Genomic DNA, 13,537 nt, shown 5'->3' on the forward strand with positions numbered 1-13,537 from the left:
AAAAATTTAACACAACTATTGTGACATCCCTTTTTAAATAGAATAAATTTACTGAAATTAAACATCATATAATTATAATATAAAATAGAGCATCAGACAAAAATTATGGAGGATCCACCGATATAGTTATCCATAAGCATACTGAGAAGAAAGTTTAGGCAAACCACGATGCCATAAGGACAAAATTAAAATGGAACAGTTGTCCAAAAGGCTGCAGGGGGGTTTACAAAATAAAGAAACACAATTGTTTCCCCAAGAAAAGCATGAAAACATCAAGACCAAGCATAAACAACTGCATCTCCATCACCTGAACGATCACTGAGATATCCACATCTGCTCACACCAATTAATTGGTGATCATCGGAAAAAAGAAAAAACCAAACACAACACAGAACACAAATAGAAGGGTAAGCTAGAGTGAAATATTTTGACATGTTATTGAGCAAGCAAATAATGAAACATGTTATAAATAAGCAAGCAATAGGCACCCAAATCATGCGAAAGCAAACAATTTCAAGACTCTTAGACTCAATATCCGGATCATACTCTTGATATAGAATTCTAAAGGAAGTATGTACCTGTGCTGGTTTCTAAACTCTGCAAAGTCTAGACGCAAGGGGTTATCACCCAACCACACACATGGTAAATCCTTTAATGCCTTGGGCCCAATACGTCCCAAGACACTTCCTGCTACTCTCACCACATATATTATTCTACTTTATATGAGCATGAATAATTATTAGAGTTCATGATACCTTCCTTTATCTAGACATCTCCTATATCAAGGTATGCACTAACCACCATCACCAAGAGTTTCCCTTGAAACTCTTTTACTAACAAAATCCACATGCCATATCAAGCATCCAATTCTCAGGCTAAACCACCACCAACCATACAATCATGTTTTCCAATTTATACACAAAATAACAAGATCCCATTCAATCTCATACTTTATAAATGCATACCAATGTCCAACCCAACCAAATCATGGCTCATTACATAACAACACAATCATTTCAGTCCCATCCAAGCATACATAACAAGCATGATCACCTATATCGAGCAAGGAACAGTAAAGAAAACAATCAGGGAACAATCAGCAGCCAACACAACACCTCCCGCCAAAGCCTTCGCCCAAGCTAAAGGTTCTCGCTCAAGCAAAAGGAGTCTGTTCGCTCAAGCGAGCCCTTCTCACCTAGGCGAGAGCTCGATAGTGAGTGTTGCAGGGTTCCAGTGAGTTCTCACTCAGGCGAAAGCGTCTCGCCTAAGCGAGACCGCTTTTCGCTCCAAAACACACTTAGTCGCCTAAGCAACAACTTGTGTTGGAACCAGGGGTGAGTTCCTGTTACTCTCGCTTAGGCGAGGGTCACCCGCTTGGGCGAGATCAACAAGTTTCTCACCTGTTCGCACCTACAACACCTCGCTCAACCATGCACTCATACACATCATACAATTTCATGCAACCACAAGCTCATTCAATCACCAAATCCATAAAAACAGACCAAACAAGTAGGGAAAATATTTTGAAAATGTAAACCCTAGCTTCTCTTACCTGCTTAGATGCTAGCAAACGCAAACAGGTACAAAACCAAGGAGCACCACAACTCCAAGAATTAAACAGTGAGCTGAAAACAGGAATACCAGGACAAAACGAACGTAAAAGGTTAAACTCTAACCAGACCAATGTACCCACACGATAAAATGGAGGGAGAAAGGACCAAGGAGCTTCAAGATTCGACTTACTTGGAGGTAGAATGCTCTTAGTTAGCTCTCAGTTGGAAGGATCTTTGTGTCCTAGCAGAGCTCTTTGCTGGAGAAAAGAGAGGGAAAAGAAAATTGTTTTCTGCAAAGTGAGACAGAATGAAAGGGGTTAGGGAGAAGAAAGGGGTATTGGGGTCCCCCAATAGACTGGCCTTGAATCCACGAAAAAGCCAAGTCCAAAATGCTTATAAAACTGAAAAAAATAAAACTTACAACTATCAAGAGAGCTATATACATTTATCTTTAAAATTTAAGGACTAAATTCTATCTATGTTTAGAATATGGACAAATTCCAAAATTTATACATGAAAAAAATCATATTTAGTCTTTAATTTAAATATAAGTTAGAAAAAATCATGTCTTAACTTCTAGAAATTCATATTTTAAAAATTCAGATAAAATCTGAAAATCAATAAACAAAATGAAGTAGTTTTTAGAAATAATATACTAAATTAAATTATAAATAAAATAAAAGTAATAATAATTATAAAAAATAATTAAATATTCCAATTTTAGTTTGTATATGACAATGAGATAAAAATTTTTTAAGAATTATAAATTTATAAAAAAATTATAACTTTAAAACATGTATAATTTGATAATAAAACAGTTAGAATTATAATTTTAAAATAAGCATAATTTGAAGTGCTACAGTGATTATTTTTTTTTGTTTTTTTTACAAAATATAATTATAATAAATAATAAATAATTTAATTTTTTAAATTATAAAAATATCATATAAAATAAAAATAAAATTATATTGTTTTGATATCAATAAAATATAATAATGTAACAAGTTCTTAATTGGGCACATTAGTTGGGATAATGTGATCACTATAAAATAATGCCATTAGGTAACTACTAATTTACCACATAAGTTAATTTCATTCAAAATTTAATTTACCAATTCTTGAAATATGGAAGACCAACAGTGTCCCCTGGTGGTCATAGCAGAAAAGACTTCAAAATATAACTAATCCTAATTAAAAAGGAAAACCGTACCCTAGTGCGGCGCCTCCTCCTCCTCCCTCTCCTCCATACACCAAAACCCAGCGATCACTCTCCATTTGAGTGAGGCATTTCATCGAACATCATAGCGGCACCTCTTTTCTCTCTAAACACCCAAAACGGACACTCACACTCACACATTCACTGTCTGTGTGAGGCATTTCGTCGAACACCGACGCGTCGCCTCCTTCATTTCTCTTCGAAGACTATAAAGTAACACTGTGTGTGTCTTTGTGAGAGGCATTTATTTCATCGAACATGTCGTCGGCGAAGTGGCGCGCCTTGCAGCATCGCCACCGCTACACCTACACCGCCGTGGTTTTCCCTCCGTCGTTCCTCTCCTCCCTCTCCCTCCTCCTCTCCGACCCTCTTGTCTCCCCCTTCCACTCCTCCCTCCTCCACTTCACCACTCTTTCCTCCACCCTCTCCCAACTCTCCCACGCCAAAAACCTCGCCTCCACCTTCCTCCACCTCCTCCAATCCTATCCTCCCTCCGAACCTCAAACTTCTCTTAACCTTGCCTGCGAACTCTACCTCCACCTCCTCTTCCTCGAAAACTCCAACCCCCTTCACAAAACCTTCCTTTCTCCCCTCGCCAAAACCACGCCGTTTCGCTCCATCCTCGCCACCTCCTTCGGCACTCTCCTCCATAACAACCATGCCTTCCCGCGCTTCGCCGTCTCTCGCGCCGCGCTCTCCGTCCTTGGCATGCCCAAGCTAGACTACCTCGCCGCAGTAGTGGGAAATTGCGCGGTCCTTGTTGCCTCCGATGCCGTTAATGGCCTAACCGGCGTTGTTTCCGAGACGGAGAGGCCTTCGCCTGTTGTCATGGAACAGTGCCAGGAGGCTCTGTCTTGTTTGTATTACTTGCTGCAGAAGTTTCCTTCCGAGTTTCGCGAAAGCGAGGGTGGTGAGAGCTGTGTTGTCATGGAAGGGATTGTGAGTGCTGTGTTGAGTGTTTTGAGTTCAACTGCGTTTTCGAGGGACTGTCTCGTGGCGGCTGGTGTGGCTATGTGTGCTGCTTTTCAAGTTTGTGTGAGTAAACAAGAGCTTGGTTCGGTGTTGATTCGAGGGGTGTTTAATAATAGCTTGCAGGGTTTGGATTTGAGTGGTGGTGGTGGTGACATTGGTGAGGTCAGGGATGTGATTGGGAGGATTCCTTGTAAGGGGGATTTGTATTTAGGGATTTCTGGCCTTTCTGTATTGAGTAGGCTTTGTTTAATAAGAGGGGTTCTCACTGCGGTTTCTAGGGACTTGCTTAATGCTCATTTTAGTGGTGTGGGTGGTATAAAGACTGTGTTGTATGATGGGGTTTTGCCCGAGCTGTGTAGATTCTGTGAGAATCCTTTTGATAGTCACTTCAATTTCCATGCGCTGACGGTGATGCAGATTTGTTTGCAGCAGATCAAGGCGTCGTTGTTGGCGGGTTTAACTGATATTTCCGGGGAGTATGAGCCAATTCCGGAGGAAATGGGGGTGCGGGTGCTTAGGATTATTTGGAATAACTTGGAGGATCCTCTGAGTCAAACAGTGAAGCAGGTGCATCTCATTTTTGACCTGTTTCTCGACATTCAGTCTTCCCTTTGTGAGGGTGGGGAGAGAATAAAGGAGTTTTTGGTGAAGATTGGATCGGATCTTCTTTCTTTGGGGTCTCGTTGTAAGGGGAGATATATTCCATTGGCATTGCTGACGAAGAGATTGGGAGCGAGGAAAATGTTGGAAATGACTCCAGATCTGCTGTTTGAGACAGCACAGGCATATATTGATGATGATGTCTGCTGCGCTGCCACATCGTTTCTGAAGTGTTTCCTTGAGTGTTTACGTGACGAGTTCTGGGAGAGTGATGGTATTGAAGGAGGATACGCTCTCTATAGAGGGCATTGTCTTCCCCCAGTTCTGTATGGGCTAGGTTCTGGATCATCAAAACTTCGCACCAATATAAATACTTATGCCCTGCCAGTTTTACTGGAAGTGGATGTGGACAGTATATTTCCCATGCTTAGTTTCATCTCGGTTGGGCCGAATGGGGACGAAAACAGACTACAATATACAGAGCTTGTTTGCTTGGACATGAAGGTGAATCTCGAACAGAGAATTGCTATTCTAGTTTCATTGCTGAAGGTATCTCGGTCACTTGCTTTGGTTGAAGGAGACATTGATTGGGCAGAAGATCCTTCAGCGAATGAAAAGGAGCCTGGGCTGGGAATTGAAAGCCATGCTGTTGTTTGCATTAAGGGAATAAATGTTAGGATCCATGTTCAGTGGCTAGTAAATGCATTGACTCATGTGGACGAGTCACTGCGTGTTGATGCTGCTGAGTCTCTTTTCTTAAACCCCAAGACAGCTAGTTTGCCTTCTCATTTAGAGCTCACTCTAATGAAGGAAGCTGTGCCTCTGAACATGAGGTGTTGCTTCTCAGCTTTTCAGATGAAGTGGAGCAGCTTGTTTCGTAAGTTCTTCTCTAGGGTTCGAACAGCCCTGGAGAGACAATTCAAGCAAGGAAACTGGAGCCCTCTTGAGCATGCTAAAGGTAATGAAGTTTATCCTTCTAAAGGGAATGATAAGGAATCAACAATCAAAAGAGCCGATGATCTTTTTCACTTTATGAGGTGGTTGAGTGGCTTCTTATTTTTCTCGTGCTATCCTTCTGCTCCTTACAAGAGAAAAATAATGGCGATGGATCTCATCTTAGTTATGATAAATGTTTGGTCTATTAAGTCATCAATTTGTGATGAGTCTAATAGTTCATTGTCGGGAAGTCACCTTTATCCTTACAACAAGGGGATGACTTCATCTGATTCAACTCTATTGTTAGTTGGGTCAATTGTTGATAGTTGGGACAGGTTGAGAGAAAATTCATTTCACATATTACTCCATTTTCCTAGTCCACTACCTGGAATTTCTAATGAAGACACGCTGAAGAAGCTAATTGCTTCCTCAATGAAATTAGTTTGCAGTCCACGTGTAAGGGAAAGTGATGCTGGAGCTCTATCCTTACGACTTATATTTAAGAAGTACGTGCTGGAGCTAGGTTGGTTGATTGAAGATTCACTAAATGTTGTTCATTTAAGCTCAAAGTCTGAATTGGTAAATGAAGTTAGCCAGTCCAATAAATCCCGAAATCCTGTAATAACGTATTTGAAATCAATGATTGATTGGCTGGATGCTGCTGTAAGAGATGGGGAACAAGATCTTTCTAAAGCATGCAAAAACAGCTTTGTCCATGGTGTATTACTTGCTTTGCGCTATACTTTTGAGGAACTAGATTGGAATTCTGATGTCTTATCGTCTAGCATCTTGGAGCTGAGGTATTTGTTGGAAAGACTTCTAGATCTTGTAGTTAGGATAACTTCATTGGCACTATGGGTGGTTTCTGCAGATGCTTGGTATTTGCCTGAAGACATGGATGAGATGCTTGATGAGGATAATCTTGTGATGGAGGTACCATATGATGCGCATATGCATTCATCTGAATGTGAGAATAATAATTCAACACCTTCTCATGATGATGGCCGATCATCAGAACAGATAGTCATGGTTGGTTGCTGGCTTGCTATGAAAGAGGTACTTAACCTGAACAGTGTCTAAGAACTGTTAAAGCATTGAAATATAGTATGGTGTTTTCTCTTAAAAGGGGTAAAGATTTCAGTTTATCATTCATTATTCCTTCACTGTAAATTTGCACGCCTATAATTGTAGAAATTATACCAATAGAATATATTATGGCGTACTAGTTATTTCAATGTTGAATGGAGTCAGAGTGGTCCAGTATACGTAATGGTATTAGGTCTACATATTTCTTTCTTGTTCCTAATGTTTCACCATGTTTTCTTCCTCAGGTGAGCCTTCTTTTGGGGACTATTATACGAAAGGTGCCATTGCCGAGGAATACTTCTTCGGATTTATCTGATTTAGAGGGACATTCTGTTGACTTTTCATCTGATTCTGTGCTTGACTTGGAACAACTTAAAACAATAGGGAATCACTTTTTAGAAGTCCTCTTAAAGATGAAGCATAATGGTGCAATTGATAAGACGAGGGCTGGGTTCACAGCTCTTTGCAATCGATTACTCTGCTCTAATGACTCAAGGTATGGATTTTTGTTTTTCTGTTTTTTGTTTCTGTGAAATGAGTAATGGATAATGCATATTAACAAAGAATAGAGAAGGATAAAAGAGAAGAAATGACTAATCAATACGAAGGCTACAAATGTATCCTGTGTAAATTATGAGATACAATTTGTCAATTAAAAAATACAGAGAATTGACCCTATTTATACTGGAATTGCAGTCATCTATCCTTGATAGGATTATCAGTAGCTGATCCCATAAATGTTATCATAAGATAATAACAGATGGCAGATGACTGTTTTACTGAAGATTATAGATACAAGATAAATACTTTATTTACACATAATAAAGACTTAAGAATAGCAAAAATACCCAAAATTAAGACATGTTCATATATCGGAAACTGTGTTCAGAACACGGGAATGGAATTATTTGTTGATGATACCTTTTGACAAAAAAATAACTTTTATTGGAGTGAAAATAGCAGAAGTCCAATTAGTGGGAGGATAGAATATCATTTGATAGACTTAGAAAGCATTTGACAAAGGACCATGATTAACTAAATAATGCATGACCGAAGTGAATCCATAAATATAATCCTTATCTCATGGAAGTTTACAGGCTATGGGATGCTCTTGATGAAAGTTTTTGTCTTTTTCTGTTAGAATAAATAGTCTTAAAGGAGATTCATTTTCCTAGGAGCATGCTTTAGTCCTAGTTCCTAGGAGCATGCTTTAGTTAGTTCTAGTTCCTAGGAGCATCTTCTAGAATTCTCCTCTTTCCTCTCATCCATTGTATCTCATGTACTATAAATATTGAAACCTAAGAGGAGAGAACATACACTCTCAAATTCACTCTAAAATCTTCTTCTCTTTAATTTTAAGTTTTCTTTTGTAATCTATTCCAAATAATGTAAAGTACTAAGCTTGAAATTGAATCTTGCAACTGGACTCGCAAGGCTACATATCATGTTTGGTATAGCGGGCTTTCTAAAATTAAACTTTTAATTCTCATTGACAATAGTAAGCAACTGACAAATAATTAAATAAAGCATTCTTGAGTAACCTCTACATTTTCAAATATTTATTTTGGTATTCTTTTTAAAATTAGAATTATAATTCCGAATTAACAGTGACAATTGGAAGCAATTGAAAACTAATGAAATAAAGCATTCACTCTGCAATCAAGACCCATATAATTCTAACTCCAGACTTAATACGCATTATATATTTTCGAGGTATTGTGCAATCTGTGTTATATATCAATGTTTTGCTTATAAATGTTAAAAACAATTTGGTATTTAAATTCCTATTTTCTTCACATATACCGGCATAAGATAACTATGACGTGTGATAAATGAGTTGTAAAATTTTAGTTACGATCTGGTCACATGCTCACATACAATGTACTTTATGAAACTAAGATTCTTGGCTATGTTATGTTCTCTCGTATACATAATACAAAGAGAAATATGTTTGTTCGATTTAAATAAGGAAGTTTTTGTCGTTATATCGGAAATCATATGTTTTTGCTATTTCTTAGTTGTGTATCTTCCTTTTCAGACTTCATAGAATGACAGAGTCTTGGATGGAACAACTTATGCAAAGAACTGTGGCCAAAGGACAAGTAGTGGATGACTTGCTGAGAAGAAGTGCTGGAATACCTGCTGCATTTATTGCTCTATTCCTTTCAGAGCCAGAAGGCACCCCAAAGAAGCTTCTGCCACGGGCCTTAAGGTGGCTTATAGATGTAGGTAATGGGTCCATGCTGAATCAGATTGAAAACAATAGCTTCAATGGTGACCCATGCAAGTCAGAGGATTCGGCAAATGGAAATAATTCTACACGGGCAGCTGAAAGAAATGTCAATCTGACATCGTCAAAGATCAGAGATGAAGGTGTCATTCCTACAGTACATGCATTTAATGTTCTAAGAGCTGCATTCAATGACTCCAACTTGTCTACTGATACATCTGGTTTCTCTGCCGAGGCATTGATTCTGTCCATTCGTTCTTTCTCTTCACCGTATTGGGAGATTAGAAACAGTGCTTGTCTGGCTTACACTGCCCTGGTTCGTCGCATGATCGGATTCCTCAATGTTCATAAACGGGAATCAGCACGACGGGCAATAACTGGGCTTGAATTTTTTCATAGGTATGAATGTTGGATCTACTTACTTTTAGCTATCATAACATGTCATTTGAGAAGAACACGTTCATATTTCAATCCAAGAAATTTTTTGCTAAAATTTGATTTATTGCTTAATGCATGTATCCTGGAAGTTTTTATGGTCTTCTAATATTGGTGCTGCTTGCAATACCCATGAACATTGAGATGCCTTGCAATTATAGTTTTTAATCGTGTGCTGTATTGGTATGGCCTGTAGCCCCTATTCAGATTCTGGTGAAACATTTTTTATGTAGTGGCAGTCGTGATTGCTATCCCATAATTCACAGCCATCAGGGCCGCTCTGTTGACATAGGGAAAATCCCCGTTACTTGTTTTACGAGACACTGGTCCTTTTTTTTGGTATTTCAGTCTTCGACAGATAGGGTTTCTGTTACGAGACCCACTCTGTGCCATGTGAAGTTAAGAATGAACATGAGATCAAACAGCTGTTCTAGTGAAGCACACCTCGGTTTCCAGCAAACATGTCCATTTCTGTCAAATGACTAAAGGCTGTTCTTTCTATTCTCCAACTCCAAGTTTTTTTTTTACCTTTACAACACACAAAGATGAGCTTGCATTGACCTCGACACCTAGTGCTGCTTAAAGTTTCATTTAAGTGATTATTATTATTCCTTATACATATTTCTGAGAACAGGCCAACTTTAAAGGAAACCCTTTTAAGCTTTAAGTTCTAGTAATTCAAGTGATTTCAATTTCAGGGTACTACTTGGTTAGATTATCCGTATGATAAGCTTTTTATCATACATAATAATTCATGTTAGGTCTGCAGTTATGCTACCATAGTTGAAATGACACTGATTTTTTCATATATATGTAAACTTATTTTTACTTTGTTAAGCGCGTAAGGAAGTTTGTTTATTCATATTATATACATGCATAGAAAAAGTATATTCAATTAAGAAGGTATTGAGATTGAAGCTTCGAAGGAAGAGTAAAAGGTAGACAAGTGGATGAAATGGAATCACTTTTTATACCTTCAAAGTCTTATGATCAAACATGTATTGTAAGTAAATTCTCCTTTTTACATCAGGATGGAATTAATGAATTTGCTAAAGAGCTGTAGGTTAAAATACTTCCCGGTCCTGATAATTTTGATGACAATTCAGGCATTGATCTGAATTGTGGAGGTAAGGGATCTGATCTGAGAATAAACTCCAAGGAAGTATAAGAACTTTCTATAGAAAGGCGGTGATTACTATTTAAGACTAGTAAGCTGGATCTTAATCTTTTTATGATAAATGCTAGATTATAAAACTATTCTCGGGCTTTCACTTTGTAGCCGAAGATTTTGATAGAGTTGATCTTTGGCTATAATCATCACATTGATAATAACATGCTTACTGATAAAGTGGGCACAGTCTTAATGAATTTCTAAGATTGGAACATCTCCCACGTTGGAGGTATATATGTATATATCTGCATAATCATAAATTTGTTATTATATTACCTTTTTCTGAATGTTGATACGTTCGCTGGTTTCTGGCATTGCTTTAATCTTTATATTGTATGTTGATAAGTATTGGTATGATCGGATGATTTTTGGAAATGGTTCACTTGGCATTTGTCCATTTTTGTACTGTAGATGGAATGTGATAGCAGTTTGTGGCTTTCCTTTCTGTGCTCATAATCACTTCACACTGTCCACTAATGATGTTTGCATAATTTCAAAGTTGTTAACTGGAGACATTTTCAATTTTTCATGTTATGATATGTTATATGCAGCCCATGGGCTCACTGTCCAAATCTTAACTTCATATGTATCATTACTAGTTCTGGATAGCACTGTCTGTTATGAGTGAGTATATTCAGAGGTGGTGTGAACAGTTACTGATGACTTTTAAACCATTTTTTGGACCTAGGTATCCATCATTGCATTCATTTCTGTTTAATGAACTGGAAGTTGCGACAGAGTTTTTGGGTTGTGCATCTTCAGGAGATTTAGAGTCCATCCGTGGAAATAATTTGCATCCGAGCTTGTATCCAATTCTGATTCTCTTATCTAGACTCAAGCCTTCATCAATTGCTGGTGAGACAGGAGACGAGCTAGACCCTTTCCTTTTCATGCCTTGGATTAGAAGGTGCTCAACCCAAAGCAATTTACGAGTTCGTGTTCTTGCATCCAGAGCTCTAACCAGTATAGTATCAAATGAGAAATTGCCTGCAGTCCTTCACAATATTATATCCGAGTTGCCCTGTGTAGATAAACTGATCAAATCAACTAGTTTTCCAGTTTCCTTCAACTTCATTCATGGAATTCTGTTGCAATTGAGCGCTTTACTAGATATAAATTTTAGGAATCTCGCTGATAACTCAAGGAAAGATCATATCATTGGTGAGTTGATCCAAGATCTTCTACTGCGGTCATGGATTGCAAGGCCCACTCATTGCCCATGCCCTATCCTTAATGAAACATTCTTAAGAGTTCTGGATCAAATGGTCAATATGGCAAGAACATGCCAGATCTCAAAACATTTCCGTTCCATTTCCAAGCTGCTATTGGAGCTGTCAACAGAATGCTTAGATTTAGAATCACATAGCCTGTCATATTATGATCCTACCATTGCCAAACTTCGTGAGCAAGCAGCCATTTCATATTTTGGATGTTTTTTTCATGCTCCTATGGATGAGGAAGAGACAATCAATATGAGACTAAGGCATTCTCTTCCCAGTTCAGAGTCCTTTCCTGAAGATGAAATGGAAAACACATCCTTTGGTCTTTTGGATAGGTTGATTTGCTGCTTGTCAGATTCATTATATGAAGTTCGACTTGCAACTCTGAAGTGGTTGCTGAAGTTCCTTAAAGCATCGGAGCCTTCTGGTAAGGTCCATGATCTATTCCGTAATGACATCATGGCTGTTCAACTCTGGGCAAAAACTAACCTTCATGGAACCTTGGTGAACATTTTGGCATCAGAGAAGCACCACAGATGTACAAATTACATTCTGAAGATCCTTGTAGCTTGGAATTTGCTGCAGTTTGGAAAGGCGGGTCAAGACAAGTGCACCAGTACAAGTTATGTTGGTGAAATGGACTTTGACTCCGTATTGCAATTTTGGAATGAATTAGTTTTCTTGTACAAGCAAGCAAGACATGCGAAGACCCAAGAGACCCTTGTTCGTTGTCTGGGGGTATGCATCAAGAGAATTACAATGTTGTTTGCAAGTTCTATTATACCAAATGACGGAATAGATTTTTCAGTATGTGGTGAAATTCATCAGGAGGAAATGGTAGTTTGTTTGTTTGATTGCATTGTTTTTTTCTGTAACATGATTAAACAATGCAGTTCATCATCTGAGCCGGCGAGTATGCGCTATGCAGCAGCTGAATCTTTGATAGCATCTGGTTTGCTTGAGCAGGCTGGGTTCCTTGGCTCATTTGTTTCGAATAACCAGATTCCTTTGGACACTTCATCTTGTTTTGTGAAAAATGAAGCTATAAACTCGTATGCTCATCAGGTACTAGAGGTGTGGCTCACATGCATTAAGCTTTTGGAAGATGAAGATGACTCTGTTAGATTGAGGCTTTCCTCAGATGTTCAGAAGTGTTTTACTAAAGAAAAAGCTAGGAGCAACCATACTCCTGGATTGGGTCCAATCCAAGTAGATAGAGTGATAAGACTCTGTTTTGACCATCTCTCTTCCATTTTTGGCCACTGGATTGATTATTTCGATTATCTTTGTCAGTGGGTATTACGTGTTGAAAACTGTGTAGCACCCGAAGGAGATCTTGTGAGACGGGTTTTCGACAAGGAGATTGACAATCATTATGAAGAGAAACTGTTGATCAGTCAAATTTGTTGCTCCAATATGGAAAAGCTACCTATTTTGAAGTCCTGGGCTGACAGAGATGAATTCAGGAGCTATTTACGTGAATGGAGAGCTAGATTTTCCCATCAACTAGTGTCATATGCTCAAGACCATATTGTGAAACAGGAAGGGAATGATTGGATAGGAGGCGTGGGTAACCATAAAGATGCATTTTTACCCTTATATGCAAATTTACTCGGTTTCTATGCTCTTTCTAACTGCATTTTCCTTGTATGTAGCAATAATGATGCCAAACTACTACTATCTGATGTAGTTGTTCTTGGAAGAGCCATCAATCCATTTCTTAGAAACCCTTTGATTTCTAACCTATTTAAGTTAGTTGTAGAATCACATGAGAAAATGGCCGGTGATGTTGCTAATGGCTTGCTTCCTGAGATGCGAAATTGCTCTATCTGGGATAGTTTTAACCCTTATTTTCTTCTTTATTAGGATTTGTATACTAGGTGTAGTTTCACATAAAAGTCGTTTATGGGAGCTTTTAGCAAATTTTGAAACTTCAATAGAATTTCCTCAGCAATGATTGTGTATACAATTTTGTAATTGGAATGTAATCTGTTAACAGATTTTGCTTGACAGTCTCTTTTTCTCCCTGGCCGTTAACTATTTTCCATAGCTTACACTTTTGGCCAAAATATATAAATGAAAGATATTTGTTTTTCTATAATGTCCGTTACATCAATT

At 38.2% G+C, this 13,537-nt stretch overlaps 1 protein-coding gene and 1 long non-coding RNA gene across 2 annotated transcripts; one reads left to right on the forward strand and one right to left on the reverse strand.

Annotated features, from left to right (window-relative positions):
- Nucleotides 1–96: 96 nt before the first annotated feature.
- On the reverse strand, nt 97–2,895 carry LOC146886678 (uncharacterized). Its single transcript, XR_014994676.1, has 4 exons — nt 2,764–2,895; nt 1,744–1,843; nt 1,553–1,625; nt 97–333 (listed from the first exon to the last, which is right to left on the reverse strand). It is a non-coding gene; the product is annotated as an uncharacterized LOC146886678 (long non-coding RNA).
- LOC114181806 (thyroid adenoma-associated-like protein) lies at nt 2,787–13,520 on the forward strand. The gene is made up of 4 exons (XM_028068369.2): nt 2,787–6,333; nt 6,609–6,859; nt 8,402–8,992; nt 10,888–13,520. Exons 1-4 carry the CDS (start codon nt 3,028–3,030, stop codon nt 13,283–13,285), a joined length of 6,546 nt encoding a protein of 2,181 aa, XP_027924170.2. The 5' UTR covers nt 2,787–3,027; the 3' UTR covers nt 13,286–13,520.
- Nucleotides 13,521–13,537: the final 17 nt, after the last annotated feature.

The sequence above is a fragment of the Vigna unguiculata genome, chromosome 4 (genome assembly GCF_037176805.1).
Source record: "Vigna unguiculata cultivar grain cowpea cultivar isolate G323 ecotype 2 chromosome 4, ASM3717680v1, whole genome shotgun sequence".
Classification (NCBI taxonomy): Eukaryota; Viridiplantae; Streptophyta; class Magnoliopsida; order Fabales; family Fabaceae; genus Vigna; species Vigna unguiculata.